The following is a 26,570-nucleotide window of genomic DNA, read 5'->3' as shown; positions in this document are numbered from 1 at the left end:
GCTCTATAAAACAACCCATCAGTAAATCCATTGACAGTATGGAGATATATAGAAGACACTGAGAGTGAAAATTTAAAAAAAAAGTATTTAATTAAGTATCTCTACTCTGCATACATGCCCTACTAAAAATTTCAGATGTGAACATCTATAATAATGCATCTATAGTCTCATAAGAATTCATAGACTCTCAGAATCTCAATGTTAAATGGGAGCTTAGACTTTAAATATTGCATGAACTATAAATTTTCTCTACACCCTCTGACACATCACCACCAGAGATTTTTTTATTTATTGATTTATTTTAGAGAGCGGGACATCGATTTGTTGTTCCACTTGTTTATGCATTCATTGGTTGCTTCTTGTCCCCTGACCGAAGATCAAACTGCAACCTTGGCATATCAGTATGATGCTCTAACCAACTGACCTACCTGGCCAGGGCCGAGATTTTTTTTTTAAGTTCATTAATAAAGCCAAAGACTCATGATAAAAGGTAAACTTTGGGTAATTAGTAAACTATGATTCTTTACTAGAACCTCAAACATATTTCTTTATGAGATTTACTAGAAGGTTTGGAACTGTCAGAAAAATAAAATTTACAATTTGGAGAATAATTCACATATAAGACATTTGACTGTTCTATTTTCTGTATCTTTCGGTAGCTGTGGGTTATTTTGCAGTGGTATTTAAGTGCAATTTTAGCAAGAAAAAACAAGTGGTGAATAAGAATTCATTAGCAGGTGGTCAAGTGTTAATAGTCTATCAATCATCCGGTATGTATAAGGATCAGCATATTTAATTCCATTTCTAGGGGCGTAAACTCATACTTTAGGGTATGTGGCACATCATATTTATTTTCAAAGAACATCTTAGGATTTGCCCTGATTATAAAATACCAAAAGTATTTCCCCCATTAGGTTTCCAAGGCAGGCAGAAAGTAATGATGTCCCCAGTGCAGATCAGAACATCTTAAAACAACCAAATAGTGTTACTAAAAATGAGAATATTTCATATTTTTGCTCTAGATACAGAGATTTGTCATGGTAACAAAAAAAAAAAAGAGTCAGTCTTAAAACTATGAAAGAGCATATGGGAGGGATCCAAAATTTTGTACTAACTTACACAGAGAAGGCAAATCTGCTTTTTTTTTTTTTTTTTTTTTTTGCTCAAAACTGAGTCCATAATGATTAAATAAATTTAATGGCCTTTTACTGAATTCCATCTTTTAAATGTCAGCCAATTTCTGTAAAGTGATTTTTTACTTGCATAATCCACTGTGTATTATATTTCTATCCTGAGTCAAGTGAACAACTCAACTTAGGTTGACCAAGCATTTTTCTGTCACAATGGAAAATAACCATCTTATCCAAACCTCATGGTATCAGACTCTGCAAGCTCACTCTGGTGAAGTAAGATGTACATATTGATTTTGGCATTCACACAGACTTTTCAAGGCCAAAGAGCAAGTTAAGGGGAAGAGTATCCTGAATGAGTCTTAGTACTCTTCTTCTGGACCATGGCACCTGGATCTTAAAATACCCTGCACTTCACAGAAGTTATGAGGCATTTTCAAACTCTGAAACTGAAAGAAATTTCTGATGCCCAAGTAGAGCAGTCAAGACAATTGAGCGCTACCCAGGAAACAGAAGACTGGAGACTTCAGGGCACCCTCCTGCATGACGACAAAAATTACAAAACAGAAAAGGGAACAAAAAGATTCTACCTTCTACATATATCTTATTTATTGCCCATTCTCTTGATGAATATGATGGGAATATACACGCTGATGAGATTCCTTTAGTGTACTAAGAAAAGTTGTCCTCATTTTATAATGCATATCATAACTCTTTCCTAAACACATACTACATTTGAGTTTTTATTCATCTATATGGAGCAAGAACTGACGTTAGGGGCATTGAGTCACAATACTGTACTCGAGGTACAAAGGCAGCACGCTTGTTGCTGGTAGTCGCTAGTTGCTAGATTTCGTATAGGACTGGGATTTTAAATATATCACAAAGAAAGTATTACATATGTCCTCCTTTTTTCCTTTTTCTTCTTTTTTGAAAAAAAAAGGGGGGACATATGTAATACTTTCAACAATAAAGAATTATTTTAAAATAAATATATCACAAAGAATTTTCTCTAGGTCTCTATTGGCAGTGTATCTTTCAATTTTACAACACCAATGATAATCCTGAGCAAGAATCCAAAACTCGCACAAAAGCATCTCTTTGAATGCCTTAAATCTTCCTCTGCTCTCAATCTTTTAAGTGAATAATGGACATCAGAACTCTCCCAATTGACTCATCCTGCCATAAAGCCACAGTTAAAACTATCTTTCATATTGCAGTGGAGTGTTTTGTGTTGTTGGTTTTTTTTTTACCAACCAATGATATTTTGGCCAGCCTTGTCAACAGTGCCTCAGTGTAGGCACTGTTGTAGTTACCAACTTTGTAAGGAATGTGTGGAAAGGACAGACACTCTGGGCATGCATTCATTGATGAACACCACAGTAAATTCTGAATAGAGACAACTTGATAGGAAATCAAGGGAGTCAAATTGTAAACAGTTACAGTGGATCACCCAGTGAATGGGTGAGGTGATGGCATCTGAAGAGATTGCCGTCCCCAAAGTATCTCAACAAATCATAGAATCTGGAATTCCTCACCATTAGATCCATGCCTCTAAGATACTGCCTGCAATATAAATTATTTTAATTGAAAATATATTCAGAAAGCATTTTGCAAAGTAGTTTTATAATAACTCCTTATCAGTGCCCAGTGGCAGAATGACCTGTGCAGTCACAGTATCAAGTGTCCAAAGGGTCAGGCAGGTGCTGGGCATGAAAAAACAAGACAAGTGCTAATGTTAACTGACCATCAGTCTCAATGTCTGCAAACTAGGGAGTGGTGAAGACTGAGGTGAATGGGAGAGCCCTTCTCCATCCACTGAGCTCCTGAGGACTGTTGCCTACCAAGGATGTAAGTCCATATCTTTATTTTCCTAGAGACACCAAAATCTGAATTTTTATGGGAAGGTTTAAATGTTAGAAACTAATTCCAGTTTTTGTGTCATATCCTGTGGGTCAACACAGTTCAGGGCAAATCAGATATAGCTGAGGGGCAGATTTGGGCAACCTATTGGCAATTTCCTATCTAGATCGTGGAGAAGGGAGGTGCAGGTGGGATGAGGGTGAGTTCAAGGCTGTCAAGTGAGAGGCCATATAAGGGCTCTGGATAGCATCTTTTCCTAGAGGAAAGGATACTCAGAATCTGTATACACCGAAACCTAATTGCAATAAGCTCCTAGTTATACTAGTGACAAGTATGTACTCTTTTTAGAAAGTATGTACTATTTGGATAGAGAAAAGGTTTTTAATTTTTTTTTATTTATACCCTGTCTGGTGCAAGAAAAAGATTAGATAACATGCCAAAATTTTCAGTGGGATAAAGTTAAAAATAAATAATGAAGGAAATACCTAGAAGAAATGATGTCAGTAAAAAATGAGACAAAGCACACCAAATACATGCTGAATAAGTCAAACGAATAAAGGTCACATTAGTCATTAATTTACAAACCTGATTACTCTGTGCATAGGAAGAGAAATGCAAAGTCCATTTGCTATTATTTTTAATGCAGTTTGGTCTTCAATGTGGATGAATATATGTTGCTCATAACTAATAAAGTAATAAGCATATACCAGAATAAAAGATCGTTTTTACATGCTCGGTCTAGAGTCCATATTCTCACATTAAAAAGGTGTTCTTTTTAAAGGCTGTCTCTGTGAGCCAAAAGACAAGGCAGAGCAGGTCCCTTCCTACTTAGGGTTTTAATACTCCCTTGGATGGAAAGGACAGATTTCTCAATAACAAGAAAAGGCACAGTGAGTTAGAGGAGCATTGGTCTGACGAGGCCCTATACCAGAGATAGCACCAGCAATATTCCAACCTAACGTGTCTGAATTGTACAGCTCTTTTCAAAAGCTACATTAACAAAAAAGCAAGCACTTCCACCGAGATGAATTGATTATTGTTTGTTGTTATACTAAAGGAGGGGGGAAAAAAATACGGATGATGCAGTATCAGCAGCAGGGGTAGGCATTAGTGTATTCCAATCTAATTTCAACCCAAAATCCAGACCATTAAATACAATTTGGAAAGGCTCAGCTCTCAGAGTACCAGAGGATGTGCAGCCCATATGAGATGAAGAAGCACTCCTGTAAATCAGTGGGTGAGCATCATGCATCCTGATGAACCAAGCACAGAGGCTGAAATTAACCAGCATAAAAGCTTCGCTCCTTACCCAGCTTCCCTTAATAAAACTAGGAAGCTATAACTGCAGTGGGGGGAGGTCTCCGCACTTAATTTTTTAAACAAAATTTTAGTGCATATCTCCCACTGGATAGGTGCTAGTACCATAACCAAAAAGAATTATTCCAATGAACCTCCCATTCATTCGTGTCAACTCAGTGGGCTCTATTCTATGTAGAGAGTCAATTTGCCACTGCAGCATAATGAAATGACAATAGCTTCAGTTAATCAAAACCATTATTTACTTTTATGGTGCATGATAACAAAAAGCTTATTAACAAAAATCATTAACAACAACAAAACGCTACCAGATATCTAAATACATTTTCCTTGAACCCATCACCACTTCTAAATCCCATAACCTTACGTAATAAAAAAACAACTTTGAGTAACAACCAGGGAGCATTGCAAAATGTTCAAACTACAAAAGACAAAGTAAATTTCTATAGGATGAGCAACTTATTGAGAAAGCAAAGATATATATAATTTTTTCTTCTTCAAAAAGATCTTCAAGGCAGCTGCCAGAGCCGCGATGCCTAAAGGAGGAAGAAAGGGAGGTCACAAAGGCCGGGCACGGCAGCACCCGAGCCCCAAGGAGATTGATGCGCAGCTCCAAGCTGAAAAGCAGAAGGCCGGGGAAGAAGAGGAACAAGGAGAAGATGGAGATGGGGCTGCAGGTGACCCCAAAAAGGAGAAGAAATCACTAGACTCAGATGAGAGTGAGGATGAAGAAAACGATTACCAGCAAAAGCGCAAACATGTGGAAGGCCTTATCGACATCCAGAACCCTGACGGAGCGGCACAGACAACCAAAAAAGTCACACAACTGGACTTGGATGGGCCCAAGGAGCCTTCAAGGGGAGAAGGAGGAGACACTGAGAAGCAGAAAGCAAAAGAGCGTTACAGGAAAATGCACTGAGCTGGGAAAACAGAGCAAGCCAAAGCTGACCTTGCCCGGCTGGCAATTATCCGAAAACAGCGGGAAGAAGCCGCCAGGAAGAAAGAAGAAGAAAGGAAAGCAAAAGATGACGCAACTTTGTCAGGAAAAAGAACGCAGTCGCTCTCCCTGAATAAGTAACAAGGCCTGCAGGGGAGATGCCAGGGAACTGGGCCATGCGGCCAGGACTCCTGCCGTGTCTCGCCCACCCTGTGCCCTGTCACCACGGCAGCAGCTCCTCAAGACAAGGAGTTCCCCACAGCCTGGGGTCTCCTCTTCATCTTGGCACGGAAATTGTTTGGGGGATGGTAGGTGGGGGGCTGGGGGGAAGGGGCAGCTGCTATCTTTGAGACAGAAAGATGCAGGACAGCATTTCATATGTAACCATTCGAATGTTTTTGCTGTTTTTAGAATTCAGAACTTTTGTTGGGGGTGCCTGGGAGGTGGGGTAAGAAGAGCGTCCATTTGTCCAGTAGATTGCACAGTAGGGGGTGGTTGTGCTGGGGGCTGCTGCTGGTGAGTTTGCAACAACCAGCCCATCTGTGTTGCCTGGGTGCTCACTCAGGGGCTGTCATCTGGGAGCCTGTACCCCTGGGTCTCTGAGGGTCATGGCTCTTTCCATGGCCTCCCCTGTACCCTTCTCTGCCCCATTCCCACCTTTGTGACCAGGGCCCATTCTTAACCCTACCCATGGGTCATTTCAAGAAACCTCTGTTTACTGTGCAGCACCCAGGCAAAACATGCTCTACAAATCCAACTTGTATATTTGGCAGATTAAACTTGACATTATCGTAAAAAAAAAAATCTTCAAAGGATGGAAATCAAAAATTGTGTGTTTTGCCCCCAGCCGGCATGACTCAATGGTTGAGTGTTGACCTATGAACCAGGAGGTCGCCGTTTGATTCCTGGCAGGGGCACATGCCCCAGTGTGGGGCGTGCAGGAGGCAACTAATCAATGATTCTCTCTCATCATTGATGTTTCTATCTCTCTCTCTCCCTTTCCATTCCTCTCTGAAATCAATAAAAATATTTTTTTAAATTGCGTGTTTAAATTAATCTCTAATCTACTAGTAATAAATCATTTGAATACTTTGTTATTTTTCCTCTCCTATTGCAGGGAAATAATTGGGAGTATATTATACATATGTTATTTTAAGGGTAGTAAATAGTCCTGAGAATTAGACGAGAGGTATTGAAATCTAGGATCAATTCCACTGTCAATTACACACATATACATAAATATATACACACGTGTGTGTGTGTGTGTGTGTGTGTGTGTGTGTGTGTGTGTACATCCATTGAAACCACATTTCTAAAATCGAGAAAGCATACATTGCCCTATATTTCTAAAACAGGGATTTTCAAAGTGTGGACTTCAGACCAGCATCACCTAGACCCAATTCCAGACTCAGACATACTGTATCAGAAACTCTAAAGACAGGAGCCAAAACTCTGTTTCTGCATAAGAGGATTCTGATTAATGCTCAAGTCTTGGAATTATTGCTCAAAAAGTAAAGAATGATACTACAAAATGTTCACATTTCTGGTAATAAAGTTTAAATTATAAACTGTAGAGTTATTAGTTGCAATTCCAAAATTAATACAACGCATCAAATTAAAAAAGTTAAGTGCTACCCAAGCTCAAGGTTGCTACTTATACTTATGACTATTGAGAGCCAATCCTTCTTTTTCTTTCCTCCAATTTCCAGTCAATTTCCATGTGTGAATAACCTTACTAGCATAATTAGTACTGTTTCATGGTGAACTATCTCAAAATTAAGATTTGTAATATCCAAAAAATAATCCATTCAGTGTTTCAGGTTTTATACTAAAGACTTCCAAAATAAGAAAATGTATTACATATTTTATGAAGTACACAAAGCTATCATAAATTCATCATTCCCAAATCAAGACAATTCATGTCTAATCCATTTAAAACTTAGATTAATCATGAATTATGTTAAATGCAAAGTGTTGTTTTCTTCATATTATTTTACAAGGCCAGATAAACTTATGTGCCAAGGGGTTTACAAAATACTGTTACTGTGACTCACACTAATATACAAACCAAAGGTAATCAACAATAATGTTGGTTTTAGTGTAACAATTTTTATATCAACAAGATCTGAATACATAGTCCTCTCGGACAGGAGACTTGGGCAAAATCATTTATCAATGTAAGCCAAGTGAATCTGTAATCAATGACCAGGCTCTGCTGGAACTGCAGTGCCTCATAGGATGTAAGTTGAATTAATATTGCTTGCACCTGTTTATTTCACTGAGCAAAATAAAAACAAATATTACTAATTTCATCTTGCAAATATTTAATACAGTTTTCACTAGGCACCATATAATATGTCAGGACACTATAATAACCACAATTTAATGCCTTATAATATTAACAAAGCTCAGGAACTTAGCATTTTCCCAGTGACCATGAATAAAATTAAAATGTTGATGTCAGTGAACTGATTGTGACTGTCATTGTCTAAAATGGACTTATTATAATTTAGTGAAGGATGAGCCATGGAAAAATACTTTGTTTTCCAACATCTCAGTGCCTCCTTCTTCTTTTTTTTTTTAAGTAAGTTGCTAGAAGTTGATGTTCTTTCCAAATATTTTTAGTGCCCCAAAGCCAGTGCATCATGGAATAAACTTATACCATTCCACAAACTTACATATACAAATGTTAAATAGCTATTATTTGATGATAAAACTTTCTCTAGACTATGTCAGTATTTCAGCTTACAAAATACTAGAAGCCCGGTACACGGATTTGTGCACATTGAAAGGAAATTAATTAGAAGAAATATTTTAAAGGCCGGGGAGGGACAATGGGATGTTGGCTCCAGGGCGTGTCTGGTCCATCTCGCCCAATCCTGATTGGCCGGACCCCAGCAGCGAGCTAACCTACCGGTCGGAGTGTCTGCCCCCTGGTGATCAGTGCACATCATAGTGATTGGTCAAATGGTCAAATGGTCAGACACTTAGCATATTAGGCTTTTATATATATAGATGACAGGGAAAGATTAACCAAATAGAACCAAAACATCTAGAGTGGAGTTTAAACATAACCACTTGTAACTTATACAACTTCAAGGCATACATTGAAAAGAAAAGCAACAGTGCCAGAGAATCTGTCAGCCAATTTGTATGGCCTGGATAGTGTGAAATGGAAAATGTTAATCTATTCTGCCCTCAAGAACTCAGAGGTCCCAAGCACATCCCAGCATATGAGGAAGTAGCCTTGCTGAGGATGATTATGTTATGTTGAGGTTGTATTTTTATACAGTATGACCCTTGAAAGGAAACCGACTACTTCTGATACTCAACCAGAGAAATGCTGGAAGAAAAACTATGTTGAACTTACTGAGACATAATATGCTGATCTCCAGTATATATTTTGTAAGATTTATGTTAACTATACTCTTGGTTTTTCCCTTCCTGCTGAATTTGGAATCCCACCTCTGATTTCTTCTGTAGATCAAGAACATTATGGAATACCTTTCACTAACAAAACAAAAGTATGTTACACAATGAAGAATATTATAAAGAGAGAAGAAATCGATTTTATTATGTTTTTTTCATGAGAAGTTAAAACTAACCAGTGAAGAATCTCTTATATGGCTACACCGTTTGGGCTAGACCAAAAACAGACAAAATTATTTGTAAAAAGAAAAAAATTATAATTATTACTCAGTTTCCTTTTCAAAGAAAACCCTCATGCCAATTTATTCAACATATCTTAGCTTCTACACTAATATATGCTAACTAAATCATACTTACAAAGTATAGTTGAGTGGCTGATTGCAAACTAAACCTCGCAACAAGATCTATATACTGTGGGTGAATTCCTTTTGGTTGATACATGGTTAACAATGAAATGCTCTGGGCCTTTCTGAATGGTTCAGCTAGACAGGTGTTCTGAGAAACCAGATCGTGACAACCAAGTAAATTGGGAAGACAGTCATGCATTTGGGGATTTTCTGTCTCTGCTTTTGTTTTTTCTTCTATTAAGGAGTGAAAGCCTCTCTAGTGGAATTCTCCACTGGATTACCTCAGTCCTCTTGCCAAAACTACAGCATATATTTTCTGCCTGACAATTCAAGCCAGCAAAAACTAAACATTCAATTCTATTTATTTCTTTACTGTCCCATGAGCTAACAGATAATTATTTTCTCCAACGATTTGATGTATTTTGCATATTGTATTTAGAGTTTAACTCACAAATACACATTAGGTATCCTTATTGACTTACAATGCATGTTTAATGCTGATAAAATGCTGATGAAACAATAATAATTCAGCACATAAATAACACCAGGGTTCCAAAGACTGTGCTTGCCTAAAGAGAGAATCAGACTTGTACTCCACCAATCATTTTCACTTACATAAAATGAGCATAATCAGCCAGGATTTAAGACCCATGTCCTAAGTCTTCATTTCCGTCTCTGGTGCTGACTTCACACTAAAATGATTAAGAGTGGCAATATCCAATCCTTCCAGGAAAAGACAACTCTCACAGTTAGGGCTATGGTTTGATCCTTGGCAACCGGAACAAAAGAATCAAGCTCAGATTACTCTCCAACATCTGAGCAATAACACTGGGCATAATTAGGAACAACATTGTGTGAACAGCATCCAGAGCCCTGCCCAGGGACAGCTATACCAAGCTCAGCCCAGTTCCTTCTCAGTCTCTCTGCAGGGCACATTCTTATCCAGGCTCACCTTTTTATACTATCTTACCTAATAATAGACAAACATGTAAAATTGACCGTACCTCCGCTATGCCCACAGCCAATCAGAGTGAGTATGCAAATTAACCCAACAAAGATGGTGGGTTAATTTGCATATGCAGGCACGGAGCCCGCAGGATGGGCAGGACGCCTGCTATGAGGGAGAGGGGCATGGCAGAGGGAGCTACAGGAGCGGATCTCCGGACAGAAGCAAGGACTTGCCAGATCCCAGGTGGGCCGGGAGCAGGGACTTGCCGGCTCCCGACAGCTGGGAGTGAAGCCAGGGGAAGGAAGGCCTATTCTTGCACGAATATTGTGCAACGGGCCTCTAGTTTCTATAATAAACACTTCCTCCACCCTCTGACTTAGAGTTATGATCACCAAGTCAGTAGGAAAGAACTTGAGACTGTGATGAGAACCTTTATAATTACACAGATGTGCATGTTTATGTAGGTACATAAAAAAGGTGCCCTAGCAAGAGACTAACCAGTTGCTCAAACTCAAACTTCAGGAGTCAATTTTCACTCCTCCTCTGCCTCATCCCCCATATCTAATTAATCTACAAGTGTTCTAAAATCCAGATTTAACCCTGTGACTGTTAACTTTATAAGTCATCTTGACTGGGCCCCCGGGGGCCCATATATTTGCTGAAACGTTCTTCTGAATGTTTCTGAGAGGATGTTTTTGGGTTAACATTGAAATTTGCAGACTGAGTGAAGCCGAGAGTCCTCGCTAATGTGGGTGGGCCTCTTCTATCAGCTGAAGGCCTGAAGAGAACAGAAGGGCTGATCCTCCTACAATCAAGAGAGAATTCTTCCTATCTGGTGGACTTCAATCAGCCTTTTTCCTGCCTTTAGACTAGAACTGAAACATTAGCTCTTCCTGGGTCTTGAGAATGCCAGCCTTAGACCGGGAATTAGACTATCAGCTCTCCTGATTCTCCAGCCTTCTAACTCATACTAGCACTAAACCATCAATTCTGCACTAAACCACCAATTCTCCTCAGTCTCCAGCTCACCGTCTCCACCTGTAGATCTTGGGACTTGCAAGCCTCCACAATCCTTATAATAAATCTCTCTCTCTCTCTCTCTCTCTCTCTCTGTTATGCTATATATATATATATAGCATAACAGAGAGAGAGAGAGATTATATATATTCTGTTATATTATATTCTATATATTATCAATTATGTATTATATATATTATATATTACATAATATTCTTTAATATATTATATTCTATATATTTTATAATAAAATATATTTTATTCTACATAATTATATATTCTTTGATTCTGCTTCTCCGAAAAACACTAACTAATACAACCCCCCTAAATATTTCTCCATTCCATCAGCTTTTCAATCGCTTTGCAACAGTCAGGTCCAAGTGCACATCATCTCTCACTCTGACTACTGCAACAGCCTCCAAATTGTTTTCAGCATCGACTCTGACTTCATTTCAATCCTACACGTTTGCTGGGCCTGAATAATGCGGGCCCTATCTGATATAAAATCACAGCAGGGAAAATAAACCAAGCAGCCTCCATTTGCCCACAATATATTATCTTTGTGAGGCTTATTTCTGTCTGTGATACATGTATCTTGCTTCTAAGTTTCAATAGATAGCCCATCATATGAATTATCGTCGAATAGCTGGCGAGAAAGGAAATAGGTGCTAAAATTTGCTTAGTATCCTCCTTTCAAAATGTAGAAATCACACTCATCTGTGCTTAAGATTTATGTAGGATGAAGAAGAGAGATTCAGAAAGATGTATGTTTTTCCCTTCATCAAATTCTTCATCAAAAGCCCCATTCTGTGCCTTACCTTTAAATGTAACTCACTTGATCACCACATTTCTCAATTGGGAAACAATAATCTAAAATGAACGAATCTTGTTGTTAGAATTACCATAAGCTATTATTCCCCAGATTAACAGAACTAGTAGCCTATCTGCAGTTGTTACTGCCATAATCAGTTGCAGACCACACTCCGTACAGCGGAATTTCCCAGTAGCCTTGGGCATTTGCCTCTTTTTCCTTTAACAGTTTTAACCCCTCGACAGTATTTTAAAATAATCAAAAGATTAACTTTTCCAATTTCTTCTTCAGTATTACTTGCCAACGGTTTGGATATTAAGTCAGGCTGAAATCAATATTCCCTATGTAATCCTTGCCCCAGAAGATGTCCGCCATAAAAATCATTAGTTGTCCTGAGCACAGATTTTTCTTTTCCCACTGGTAAACACCTATTTGCGGTGGGAACAAAACTTAATGCCTCAAGCTTCAAAAAATATAAAGGAAAGGACTGCAACTACTCATTTCTTGGTAAAATGGCTACATCTAACAAAACAAAAAAAAGTTCTTTTTTCCTTTTTCTTCTAAACATATAAAATTGAAAAATTAATATAATTTAAAACTGGACAGATCATGAAAAAAAGTGTAAATGGAAATGTACATTACTTTACAAATATATCTGACTATATCAATTATAAAAAGACTGCAAATATAAGGGAGGAAAAAAAGAACTGAAAATTAGACTGCTCACTCATGTGGAACCTATGATAAAAAGCTCTCTCTCTTCTTTGGACTGTCACCCTCGCGAGGGAAAGATTGTACATTTTGTATTAATCTTTACCCTGCATTTTGCCTCTTTACTGTGCCTGTGACAGGACTTCATAATAAAAATTTTTCAGATTTTTAAATGGAACCATTTTCATTAAATAAGAAACTAACAAGATGTGTTTGCCATCCCAATTGCCTTGGAACATTAAACATTTCATTTAAAATGTCAGCATTTTGCTCGCTGAATATACTTCTCCTGATTTAAGTCAAAACGTATCTGAAATCCAAAAATGACTTTTTAAAATGTTTTTAAATCCTTATTGTTAAAAGTATTACATATGTCCCTTTTCTCCCCCATTGACCCCTTCTAGCCCATCCCCACCCCCTGCCCCAGGCCTTCACGTCTCTATTGTCTGTGTCCATGGGTTATGCATACATGCATACAAGTTCTTTGATTGATCTCTTCCCATTCACCCACCCCTGCCTTCCCTCTAAGATTCAACAGTCTTTCCATGCTTCTATGTTCAAAAATGACTTTAGAATATAGCTGTTAATTTACTTTTATTTATTTTTTAAATATATTTTTATTTATTTTAGAGAAGAAGAGAGAGGGAGAGAGAGATAAAAACATCAATGATGGAGAGAATCATTGAATCATTGATCGGCTGCCTCCTGCACATCCCACACTGGGGATGGAGCCTGCAACCCAGGCATGTGCCCTGACTCGGAATCGAACAGTGACCTCCTGGTTCATAGGTCAACACTCAACCACTGAACCACGCCGACTGGGCATTGTTAAACTACTTTTAAATTACCAACAATTCTGATGCTGTAGTTTATAAAACACACACACACACAGAAAAAAACAGTTGTGGATTAAATCAAATACAACCTTCAATTAAACATCAAATGCAAAGTCAAACAGGATTTCCCCATGCCATGTACACAATTATGAGACATAAAGCATTAGTACTACAGAGATGAGAAGAATCTTAAAAACAGACTTCACAATAAAAAGGACACTTGGAATTTACTATATATTAAATTTCACAGCTTTTAAATATGCCTTTACTTTATTACCACCCTCTTGGAAACACAATTTTGAAAAAGTTGCTAAAAGGAGTCTTTTAATATTATTAGTAAAAAACCTGTGGGAGATACTCAGTCCCATTCACACATTTAGCAAGCACTCACTGATTACTATTTATAGTCAACCACTGTGCTAATGCAATTTATCCCCACGAGAATTAGGCCTGTTAAAGAACTGTTTTTAAGGAGTGATTCCTGCTGGTATTGCCCATTCAGAAAAATAAATATTGACCATAAGAGTCATCCAGGACCCATACATAAGCATACTTAGAAATTTTCTGATTTATTAAATCAGATTTCTGAAAAGAGTGCCCCATGCTATGAAATTTAAAGTATAAAGAATATGTGAGGCATTAACTTTAAACACACACACACACACACACACACACACACACACACACACACACACATTAAGACACCTTGATGGGGTTCTGATGTTCTCTACTTCTACCTCCTTACTAATGAGCTAATAAGAAGCCTTTATCATTTGATTAGTGGCTCAGCAGTGCTTTCAAAACAGGATTATGCATAAGGATCACCAAGGATATTTCCTAAAATTACAATTCTAGGTCTCAAATCCCAGAGATTATGATACAGTAGTTGAATCTAGGCTCCAGAAATAGGCATTTTAATGTTCAAAAGCCACATGATTTCGATACCTGTCATCTTCAGGTCTTTGGATCTAGGGTCTCCATTCAGATCAGAACCTCTTGCACCTCCCAGGTCTGTTGATTCTTCTTGACTTGAAATACTACTTTTATACGAGCATTGTTTCATTACAAAATGTTTTGTGAAATTATGGCTTCTCTTATTAACCTGTAAATGAGTTAGGTTGGCTTGTATGGCCTTACAGCATTCTCTCTCAACCGGTGGTTCCTTGTCTCATAGCAATATAGCAGCCACGTCTTCCACACGCCTCTCTCTCTAGTGCTCTCCATGAGTGTGGGGAATGAAGGGATTTCTTTGGGGACAGGGAAAATGCCTCTTATTAGACTCCCCTTGTAGGCAGTAATGTGACACTCCCTAAATAATACACTGTAAAATACCCCTAGAGTTTTACAACCAAGCCATTCATATCCACATCATATGAACTACATCAAGCACTAGAAATACAAACATGAAGATAGGCAGTACCAATTTTCAAGAAACTTGTGATCTGAGGAAGACAATCAAGCTGGTCTAATTATATGACCATACCACAGTTCCTTTATGAAACTATCAACAGTACACTCTCAGAATATGAAGAAGCATTTTGCTCAGTCTGGAGGACCTACCAGGAAAGGATTCCTACAGGACACATCATACAACCTGAGTCCTAAAGGACCAACAGGAATTAGATGCACATGAAGGAAGCTGTCTCTGAAATCCATCTTGTATTTCCATAATCATTATTGCTGTTCAAACACCATCACCTCTCCCACGAAGAATTGCAATAACCTCCTTGGGGCAGTCTTCTCTCAGTGTTGCTTCTTTACAATCTTCTTCCCACCAACAAGACCACCATTTTTCCAAAGCCAGACCAGAACATCACTGCCTTAAGCCCTCAGTGGCTCTTTTACACCAATCTGATGAAATCCTCCAAGCCCCCTACCTTGGCTAATCAGGCTCTCAGTGATCTATACTCACTTACAGAGTGGGCAGGAAGAAGGCAGCCACTCTGAGGGAAGTGAGAAAAGGGTAACCCACAACTTTTGCTGACTCAAGAGGCTGCTGTCCTTGACACTATAAAAGCAAAGCTGGTCAATGGCAAGATGATGAATAAAGTCACATAACAAGTCCCTCCTGGAAAGGAGGGCTGAGACTCCAGGTCATAATTCCCAAGATGTAGAATTAGATAAACCTTCTGGAGTGGCCCTGTGGCAGATAAGAACAATAAGGCTGAAGAAATGTACTCAACACAAGGGTCTAGGAATTTGTTAAATTTGTTTCAATACATTATGAGGCTCATTGTTTGGAAGCTTTCCGAGACTAATTCATTGTCATATAATGATTATGTTGAATAAGGAAATGGAAACTAAAAAGGGGTATAATCATATAACCCAACCTTGAAGTATGAATGAATGAGTTCTGGCCAGGAACCTGGCCCAATAGAAGAAGCCAAAAACCTGGCTGAAAATCTCCAACACCAGCACTATGTAAAAAAAGAAGCACTGGCCGAAACCAGTTTGGCCCAGTGGATAGAGCATCGGTCTGCAGACTGAAAGGTCCCAGGTTCGATTCCGGTCAAGGGCATGTACATTGGTTGCAGGCACATCCCCGGTGTGGGGTGTGCAGGAGGCAGCTGGTCGATGTTTCTCTCTCATTGATGTTTCTAACTCTCTATCCCTCTCCCTTCCTCTCTGTAAAAAATCAATAAAATATCTTTTTTTAAAAAAGCACTGGCAGTAATGGGGACATGAGACACCAGGTTTTCCTCTACTTATACTATGTGAACTCCTGGGAGTTTTGGACGATGCTGGGAAATGAATCAAGGGTCGGACAAAGATTATAAAGGGGCATGCAGGGTCTATAGCAATTAATCTGAAAATTAGAGAAACTCGGCTTTATTTTTTTCTCTTCCTGCTTATACTTGTAGTATTTCTGGGCATCGTCTGTTCTCCTTCTCTTCTCACTGTACGCACTGACACAGAGCTCAGAACACAATATGCTTTCTATCCCATGCCTCCTTGCTGTGCTCATTCCTTTCCCTGAAATGCTCCAGGAAGCCCTTTCTAAGGCTTGGCTTAGGTTAAATGCCCTTCTTCTCTGTCGCCATTGTATCCTGAGCATGTGTTTACACAATACCATTTATTCAATTTATTTATTTCACCACCAGGAAACTGGAAAAAAATAAAAGTATAGAACCATATTGCTGTTCTGGTGATCAAATAAGGTAATATATGTAAAATCTCCTACAACAATGCCTGGAACAAATATACTACTATATAAGTAATAACTATTATTTGTTAGTATTTTTCAAAATTTTTAACATCTGACCAGGTACTCTATATCAGTAATTATGCTGGATATTGATAGACATTGGTGAACGAAGAAGGCATGGCCCCTGCTTCCAGTGGTCAGGGATAAACCTTAGTCATTGCTGTGTTCCCAGCACCTATTACACATATCTGGGCATATGAGAGTTGCTCAAAAATGACTGAAAAATAACCTCAGGGTATCCTGAGCAGAAGGGAAAATGTCCTCCATGGAAATGCACCACAGCATTACATACACAGGAGCAATGAACCTGTTGCTAGGAACCAGGTTAAGTGAGGGGGAATGAGATGAGATACAGCTAAAAAGAGGCAAGGCCAGATCACAAAGGGCCTGATCCCATGAGAAAGACTTTAACTTCATCTTTGAAGCAACGGGAGACAAAAGAATTTTCAAGTAGGAGTATTACAGTCATATTTCCATTTCCAAAAAAAAAATGTTCTAGAAACTGGGAAGAACACTGATTGAAAGAAAATGAGATTAGAAGTAGAAATTAGGGATGCTATTTTCAGTTATCTGGGTAAGATGCTGTGAGAGACTGATTTAGGGCAGCAGCAGTTGAATAGAGAGGAAAGGATAGAGAGAAATTAAGACAGTAGATATGATGGGCCAATAGGAAGTTAGCATTTGAGAAAAAGATATGAATCTAATATGACTCCTAGGTTTCTAGCTTGAATGTCAAGTTCATCACAAATCATTAAATGAGATGATGATGTAAGAATAAGACTGACAAATCTCAGAGGAAAGTTAGAAATAAATAAATAAAACAAAACTAAACAAAACAGACAAATAGTTTTTGTTTCTGTCCCCCACCAGGTTTTAAACACATTTCCAAGAAGTATTCCTACATTTTTTAAAAAAACACTCTTCAATAAGGCTCCTAATAGTAGGGTAACCTATGCTTTCTCTAACCATATAAAAGATCCTCAAAATATAAACTGCTGCATCTGTAAACCCAGCACAGAAAATCTTGCTAGGGTGAGAATATGCAGAGAAATCTTAATAGGAGTTGAAAAGAAAAGCTAAAAGCCTTCAGAATTCGGGAGTAAATACCAACATGCCTGGGGTGATGTGCCTCCCTCCCTCCAAGAGAAGAAAGGGGAATGAGTAGGAGTGCAGCTTATGGTGTGTGGTAGGGGGGCCAGCACCGGGCTGGCAGAAAGTGACCCCAAGCCAAACTTCAGAACTGGGGTGGAAGCAGCCCTGCCATGCTTTCTTCCTCGCGGTACCAACAGGTGTGGTTGAAGATCATGCACTGGATGAGAAGGGGTTTCTAAAGGTCAGAAACACAGCATGCCCAGGCAACAGGCCCACAGCAGAATCAACAGCATGGCGCGCAGGGCGTTTGACAGACGATCTCCGGGAGTGTCAGGACAGTATGTAAAGGCAGGTGAAGAAAAGCGGTGAGCTATTATGATGCAAGTTTATATATTGCATTTGACATGAGGAAACAATACTGCTGTCTTTTCTGTGTTTAGAAAATAAAATAAAAAGTGGGATTGCTCTTTCAGTTCCACAATCAAACTGTGAACCAATATCATGTTCCAATTTTACTTTATTAACTTCACAACTTGCATTAATCTTCATACTTTGGCTTAGTCGGCATGGTTCCGTGGTTGAGCGTTGACCTATGAACCAGGAGGTCACAGTTGATTCTAGTCAGGGCACGTGCCCGAGTTGTGGGCTCGATCCCCAGTGGAGGGACATGCAAGAGGCAGCCGATCAATGATTCTTTCTCATCACTGATGTTTCTAGCTCGCTCACTCTCTCCCTCTCCCTTCTTCTCTGAAATAAATAAAAAATATATTTTAAATAAACTTCATACTTTGAGGTATAATTCCCCATCCAACTACTTATTATAAGTTTCTAAATGTCTCACTAGGGGCACAAGGGTAGGGTTGAGAAATCCCTACAATTATATTCGAGTCAAAAAAGGTTTTATTTTAGTAGCAGCTGATAGCATAAGCCCAATCTGACCCAAGTCACTCCAAAATTCTGTCTCACTCTCACAGCCAATTTTAATATAACACACATATCTTTTCTCTCTACATAATGTCCCTTTATCATAGCTACTGAGTACAAAGAAGTAACAGAAGTCCTGAAATTGTATAGGCTCAGTAATAGCAACTGCAGAGGAATTAATGTGTTTAATTAAATCCTTTTTCCAAAAAAAATAGAGGCATTGAAATTATTATTCTGTATCCCACCTTAACCCTTTCAACATAGTGATTATATATCCAAATAAGGAAGAATGATTTGTTTGAGTAATCATGACATGCATCACTGGTGATAACAAAAAATTTTATATAATTTATTTTAAATATTTATTTAAGAAGATATTACTATAACTAGAAAAAAGGTTCTAAGGTTTAAGCTTATTCACATCATTATGTCATTTCACTGTATATCTGATATTCTTGGCATAGCCATATGCTTGTAAAATAGGTATTGCATTTTATAACATGAAGAGGTTTCAAAGTTCATTATCATTTAGTTTTTCTTTCTCAAATGCACCTCCAAGGAGAAACACTGGATTTATGTACATGTGTGTATGTGTGTGGGTGTGTGTTTAACAGTTCATGAAATCTGTAGTGGAAGTAGAATAGTTAAAATCCATAGGAAGTTGGAATTAATGACGTTTCAGAACTAAGAAGCACAGACCCAAGTCCCATTCTCTCTCTCTCTCTCTCTCTCTCTCTCTCTCTCTCTCTCTCTCTCTCTCACACACACACACACACACACACACACACACACACACACACAAACACATGCACACACACATGCACACAGGCAGCTGTGGATCCTTCAGCCATCAAACAACAATAATAAGGTGGGTATTAGAAGCAAACTTTCTCAAGATAGAATAGAAGTTTACATTTATAAGTCATACACTTTGGTAGATAATAATTTGGTGGGGGAGAGAACTTTGCTGTCTACACATACACTGAGTGGCCAGATTATTATGATCTCTGAACACATAATAATCTGGCCACTCAGTATACAGTATATATGTATGTATATGTGTGTGTGTGTGTGTGTGTGTATATATATATATATATATATATATATATATATGCCAAACATATATATATATATATACCAAACAGATATATATAGATATATATAGATATATATATATACACACACACACACACACATACACACATATATACACACACATATATATACCAAACAGATATATATATATATATATATATATATATATATATATATATATATTAGAGGCCCAGTGCATGAATTCGTGCATGGAGTTGGGTCTGGCCAGCCTGGCCAGGGGGAAGGGACATGGGCGGTTGGCTGGCCTGCCTGCTGGTCAAACTCCTGGTCGAGGGGACAATTTGCATATTAGCCTTTTATTATATAGGACATACACTGAATGGCCAGATTATTATGCATTCAGAGATCGTAATTATTTGGCCACTCAACATAAACTGGTATATCAAATATTCTTTAGTCAGCTTTAACACTTGTTTCTTTCCTCTTTCTGAGAGAGAATGACTATTTAGTCCCCAGCACAGTGCATGACACAATACACATATTAGCTCATTAAATGATAAATATTTCTAGCAAACATTATCTTGCCTCTCAGCACTCTTAATTCTAACACATAATCCTTCCAAACAAAGAGTTAAAATGTCAGCTGCCATCTTCTCAAATGATTTTCCATGGTTGACAGGCTAACCAAAATTGTAATCAGAAATGGGTCAAATACAGAAAAAAAATAGCTGCTTTATTGTTTACTCTGTTTTATGTATGTATGTTGGTCTGTCCATTAGTATCCATGCATTTCCCATTGTAGGATATCCTAGAGAGTTTATACAAATTCAACTTCCCAAGTTATCTATCTGCAGGTATAGGAAGAATGAAGAGGCCACTTTTAAATGATTGTTCTTGGAGACCAGAGATAGGCATTGATCTTGGAATGCTTTGATATATTTAGTGACATATATCTGTTTGGTATAAATATAAAATTTTAAAAATGCTCCTACATAATCTAAGTAACAAAATAAGCTGATGAACGAAGTGGATCCAGAGACACAGAAGCATAGAACAGAGTGCGGAATATCAGAGGGAAGGCGGAGGAGGGTGGGTGTGGAGGTAATCAACCAAAGACCTTGTATGCATAGACACAGGGTGCTGAAGGCCTAGAGCAGGGGGCAGGGGCAGACTGGAGGGAGCCAATGAGTGTGGGGGGGGAAAGGGGACATATGTAATACTTTCAACAATAAAGAATCAATAAAATACATAAAAATGCTCCTACAGATTTTCAGGTGCGCTAACAAAATAAGCTCGAGTATGAAAACAATATGTATTTATATGATTTTAAAATTTGATACTATAGCTATTCACAATATTTTAATTTCAATTCAAAAATATAAAAAATTTAAAAGCCAAGGAAAACCCATACATTAGTAAATCATGGATAGATAATGATATAGGTGGTATGATTCTACAACAGAATACCATTGTGGTATAAAACTCAAAAGATCAGAAAAAATTGAATGCTTAAACTTTTGTACCAATTGGAAGATTTTATTAGCTCGAAGGGAAATCTCTGAAAAATGCACTAATATTTTCTAATGAATATTATGTTATTTCTAAGCCCACATTATGCTTAATACTTTGATCTGTATACAGAGTGCTTTCTCTAATTCTTTGAACAATTTCTAAGAAACCTCAATGTGAGAAGATATTAGGATAACTTACTGAAGAGAGACAGTAGAAATTATGGAATATTTTATTTCTTGCCTTTGCAACCTTCCTTATTTCTGGCCTATTATACAACACATATCTATATCTGTTCATCCAAACTGCCTTTATAAATAGCTATATAAAAAAAAAACTTAAAGGTGGTAATCTATCACTTCTCTATAAGATATTTTGATTGTAAAATATAAATTGTATAAAATTCTCTTATTGAGTGTTATAGTTAATACATTCAAGGCCTAAATCCATATAAAAGTTTAGATAAATTACCAGTATTTCATGTTTATTTTGTTTTATAATACCAGAATAAGCTGCGTTAATTAGTCCAGCTTTAACACACACAAAAATCACCCTATTTATGTTAATAATTAAATACAACTGGTTAGTAAATTATTTGTATACATTGCAGATCTATATACAATGACCAGAATTTAAAATAATAAAAGGCTAATATGCAAATCAAATGGATGGTGGAACAACCAGTCGCTATGATGCGCACTGACCACCAGAGGGGCAGACGCTCAATGCAGTGCGCTCCCACAGTGGGGATACCACTCAGCCAGAAGCTGGGCTCACGACTGACGAGCACAGAGGTAGCGATGAGAGCCTCTCCCACCTCCACGGCAGCACTAAGGATGCCCAACTGATGGCCAGGATCAGGCCTAAGTCATAAGTCGGACATCCCCCAAGGGCGAGAGAACCCCCTTCCCCCCCACCCCGAGTGCAAGAATTTCGTGCACCAGGCCTCTAGTTTAAAATGAAAGAGAAAGAACCTTAAACCCACATCTACTTATTATACATGCAAGAAATGATAATGTACAACCTAGAACAATAACCATAAAACAAGCACAATTTAAAAGGAGGGTTAACTACAAAGAATGAAAGGCAAATACATTTAGTTTATGTGTATGCTCCAATACAAAACACTGTGATATTAGTGAAAATGATATATCAAAGCCCTTTTTGGTGCTATAAATACTAAAATGGTATCTGACTTTATTATGCCAGGTTAAGGTGGGACATTATTTGCTCTTCCTTTTCCTGGCAGGGGGGGCCTTCAAAAGGCCACTGCGGTAGTATGCATGAACAATGCCTTCCACTTCCCTGGGAGCATTATATGACATTTCATCTTTAGGCCAATTTACTGTCATATGTGAGGTGTTGACCACATGCCAAAAAAGGCATAACAGAGAATTAGGAATGTACATAGAAAGATGATTAAGATGATCTCATTCATGAGAGGACAATCAAGAGCTAAGGAAATGGAAAAAGAATCCCTGCTCTCAAGGACATTAACGTGTAACATCATCTCAATGGAAAGGTATGCTCCCTGTCACTGCAAAGGGAATATTTGGGGATCAGAGCCAGATAGAGGAATCCTAATGACTTGTTTTTATAGTCAGCTCTGTCATTGAACGTTAGCCTAATCACCCAACTCTGGATATTACTGTAAAAAGAGAAAAAAAATCTCTAAAATGCACACCATATAATAACACTTACCAGCCTAAGAAGACTGTTGCTAGGCTTAATTAATGCTTGCAAAAGCACTCTAAGATTTTTACGAACAAATGCTATACAACAGCAACGTATCTATTACTATTCTATCCTCTCCCCAGCCAAAGCAAGTTTTGGCCTCCCAGTAGTGCTGGCAGCAAAATAAACCTGACATCATTCGTCTAAGCCCAATTGGTGGACCAGCTGTGTCATTATCCCCGGGAAGAGTGGTCATGCACAGTAATACCTGCATTATGTGGCTGTGACCAAGCCAAAATTACCCCCTTGGCCCAGAGTGCAGCCTCTGAGAACACAGAGCTGAGAAGACCCGCTGGGTTGGGCAGGCCAGTCGTTGTGAGGGACATTTTAGTCTGATAATGGCTCTAAATTACTGATATCAACTTGGGGCCTGAGATTCAAGGCAAAAGCAGCTATTTTCTATGCGAACATTCGCCAAAAACATGAATGCAGCTACTGTAGTCTTGCTTTTCTTTCCATTTTTATGGGATATTTAAGGTCATGACTATAAATATAGATAAAATTTATATAAAACACCAAATTAAGTGGAAAGCATTTTATATATTCTAAAGTACATGTAAGTGTGTTTTTTCTTATTTATAGATTTTAGAAACATAAAACCCAGGCCCCAAGCCAATTGACGGTTTAATAAACAACTGTGTAGTTGTATATTTTCAAGCATAAAATATACCAACATGATAAGATCTTGGTAATTCAGTGTATTACTTTACAGCAACAGCTTGGTACAATTTTTCCATATGCTTGATTTATGAAAACAAACTCATTTTCAAAGGGCAGATTCATCTTCTTATACAAAGTTTAATATTTATGAAAATAAAAAGAACATGTTTTCTACTCCAGGAAGGGGGAAAAAATCTATTAGGGCTTTGTAAATATGGAAAGAGAGGGAGATTATAAGAAAAAAAGAAACTAATTCCATAATCCTCTGGCTCATATAGCTGCTTGATTTTTTTTAAAAGTAGAACATGGTCAAGGTTAATAAAAGTGAAATCATTTGTAATAGTTTCCTAAATTTCCACCCAGAAAAAAATGTTTCATGCACATATCAACAGAGAGACAGTGTGTGTGTGTGTGTGTGTGTGTGTGTGTGTGTGTGTGTGTGTGTACACATACACTTCTAATTTTCCTATTACAAACAGTAAACTTTCTGGGTCAAAGGGTACATGTATTTCATTTGGCTAGATATTCCAAAAATATTTTTACAAAATGTATCTTTATACAAATCAAGGAAAAACAAAACATTTGCTGAACCAAGTGAAAATAATGTAATGTTCATCTGATGGATACTGTAAAATGGATGAGAGAAGAGAGGGCTAGTCTCAAGGAAATACACTGAACTTCCTGACGTCTTGGCCCAGATCCCTTTCATTTTGAAGCACGGGTCACTAGATCTCACCTATACATCTCACTCAGTTCTGAGACCAATTTTTGTGCTATTTAGGGTGCATGTGAGGAGGCATACTTGCTGAATACCTGATCTTTCACCTTGGTTCCATCCTGACTTTTCACCTTCGGTCTCAAAAGAAAAAAAGAAAAAACAGAGACTTTTGTTTTATCCAGTAACTGGATCTTCCATCCTATGTCTTAGCTCCTTATTGTCTGGTGTCTCAGTTCCTATAACTATCAGATTCTTTTTCCTTAAGAATTTCCATGAATTGGAGTCCTGATAGTGAATCCCAATCCCCAGATGGCTCCATGCCATCGTTACTCTGTAAACTTCCCTGCAAACATATTAAGACCTCCTCTATCTGCTGTCTACTTCTAGGCCTTGATAATAATGTAATGACCTATTGCTATGGCCATTTGCTTCTGTCTGCCCACTCACTGACCACCCTTCCCGTGGCTGACTGTTAAAATCCTGTTAGCAATAAAATGAGCTTTGGACGTGACAAAAAAGCAATTTTGATATTTCTACCATAAATATTATAAAAGTTCATGTTAATCTCTTAGTAACTCAATTCCTTTTGGTAACCTGAATACATCAAAGACATATTCATTTCTTGAATCCACGGAGTACCATTTAGTTAATTACCACTGTGGCAGAATAAACTGTAGCCCATGGCAGCAACTAAAAAAAGCACCCCTTAAAATGCTGAATTGCTCCTTCAGAAAAAAATCACCACCAGAAAAACCTGGCTGATCGAATTAAAAAGTACAATTATTTAACATGCCGACATTGATGCCTGAGAGCAAGATGAAAGTGCATTTCTGAATGAAAATTCCAGCACCTGAATGGCCTTTACTCACTGTAGTCAGAGATACTTAGGAACTTCCTCTGTCACTGATGCCTTTATTATCCCAGTTTCCCAAATCTACCTCCCAGGGATTCCCCGTTGTTGTTCTGCTCTTTCTTCCCCATTCCTTGGGACAAGTCTGTGGAGTAGTAGAAACCAGTACTACTCAGTGTTGAGAGTGGCAGCCAACTTGTCTTTGCCTTGTGTTGTAATCTCCCTCTGCTGTCCCCGGAAGTGTGCCAACAGCCCAGTGTTCTTGCCTCTTCCATACATACCTGGTATTTCTAAAGCCACTGAACCAGGAGGTGAACAGGCCTGGGGGGTGGGAAGGGGGGGGGAGGAAGAGGACACTGTGCCCTGACCTACTTTTTTCCCTTCTGTCTCCTTTCTCCCCACATCCTTCAGGTGGGAAGGCGTGAGCTTGGCTTGCACGTCCCCTTCCCACGGACTTGGGATTTCCCCTTCAGAAGGCAGGAGGACAGGCGGCGGGCTTTCCCCTCCCTCCGTAGCATACACTCCCCTGGTCCCAACCCCTGCATCAGTTAACGCAAAGTAGCTGTCGGTTGGAACGTGGAGGGAGGAAGAAGGAGAGGAAAAGCTTAGTAATCAGGGAACTAAACTGGGAGTATTTTCTGTATTACACCCATTATAAATATATTCACTATTACCAACAAGAAAATAGTAAAAAGAAGCTACATATTTCATCAGCACATACCTCTGGTATTTATTTGTAGTTCTTAGTTATCTTACTGAGGATTTATTTTACCTTGAAGTTTTGGAAAAACGCCACTTCAGAAAGGGTTTTCGGGGGGGGGGGGGGCGGGGAGAAATGTCTTCTTGGCCTAATATATTTCAAGTGTTGTCAGGTGTTCCAATGTGAATTACTGACTATTGCACTGAATCATCTTCTGTGGATGCAGGAGTTCGCCCTGCCCTCCCTAGCCCTCATACACACTGATCAGATACTTCCTTGAAAGCTGCATTGAAATAATGTTGAAATGAGTTGGCTCAAAAGCAATAGATAAAGAACAGGGCTTAGGAAAAAATAAATCTTTAATTATTCCCCTCTGCATTAAGTGCATAGCTCTCTGTGAATTGTGTTGTTGTAGGTTTTTTGGGGTTTTTTTTGGGGGGGGATTGGTTTTTTTGTTGTTGTTTTTTACCAATATACCTTATAGTCTGATAACCTACAGGTACAGAGGAATTTTCTAAATGATCCCGGGAATGCAGTTATCATGGTAGTGAAGTACAGTCTGCAGCTACAGCACCAAGGCAGTTCTCACCTCTCCAAAGCCCTCCGTTCCCCAGTTTTATAACACCAGCATGTCACACAGTGTACGGACACCTTACGGAGCTAAAGTGGGTCACTCCTGAGATTTAGAACTAAGACGAGGTTGGAGCGGGAGGAGCTCCAGGTTTACTAAGTGCTCCTACCGTGCTCCCTGTTTCCAGTGATACCAAGCAGATCT

The 26,570-nt window shown here is 38.4% G+C and overlaps 2 protein-coding genes across 4 annotated transcripts in view; one reads left to right on the top strand and one right to left on the bottom strand.

The window, feature by feature from the left end:
• CTNNA3 (catenin alpha 3) overlaps positions 1 to 26,570 on the bottom strand; it is a 1,396,025-nt gene that overhangs the window by 955,446 nt on the left and 414,009 nt on the right. The window lies entirely within an intron of this gene.
• On the top strand, positions 4,745 to 5,542 carry LOC307112952 (28 kDa heat- and acid-stable phosphoprotein-like). The gene has a single exon (XM_079794124.1). The coding sequence runs from the start codon at positions 4,843 to 4,845 to the stop codon at positions 5,227 to 5,229; it is 387 nt and encodes a 128-aa protein (XP_079650250.1). The 5' UTR covers positions 4,745 to 4,842; the 3' UTR covers positions 5,230 to 5,542.

This window comes from Cnephaeus nilssonii (assembly GCF_951640355.1).
Source record: "Cnephaeus nilssonii genome assembly, chromosome: 16".
Taxonomy (NCBI): domain Eukaryota; kingdom Metazoa; phylum Chordata; class Mammalia; order Chiroptera; family Vespertilionidae; genus Cnephaeus; species Cnephaeus nilssonii.
Note: the sequence above shows the minus strand (reverse complement) of the source record. Positions and strands in the feature narration are given on the sequence as shown.

Coding starts and splice junctions, on each gene's coding strand:
- LOC307112952 (XM_079794124.1), top strand. CDS start 4,843: ATGCCTAAAGGAGGAAGAAAGGGAGGTCACAAAGGCCGGGCACGGCAG.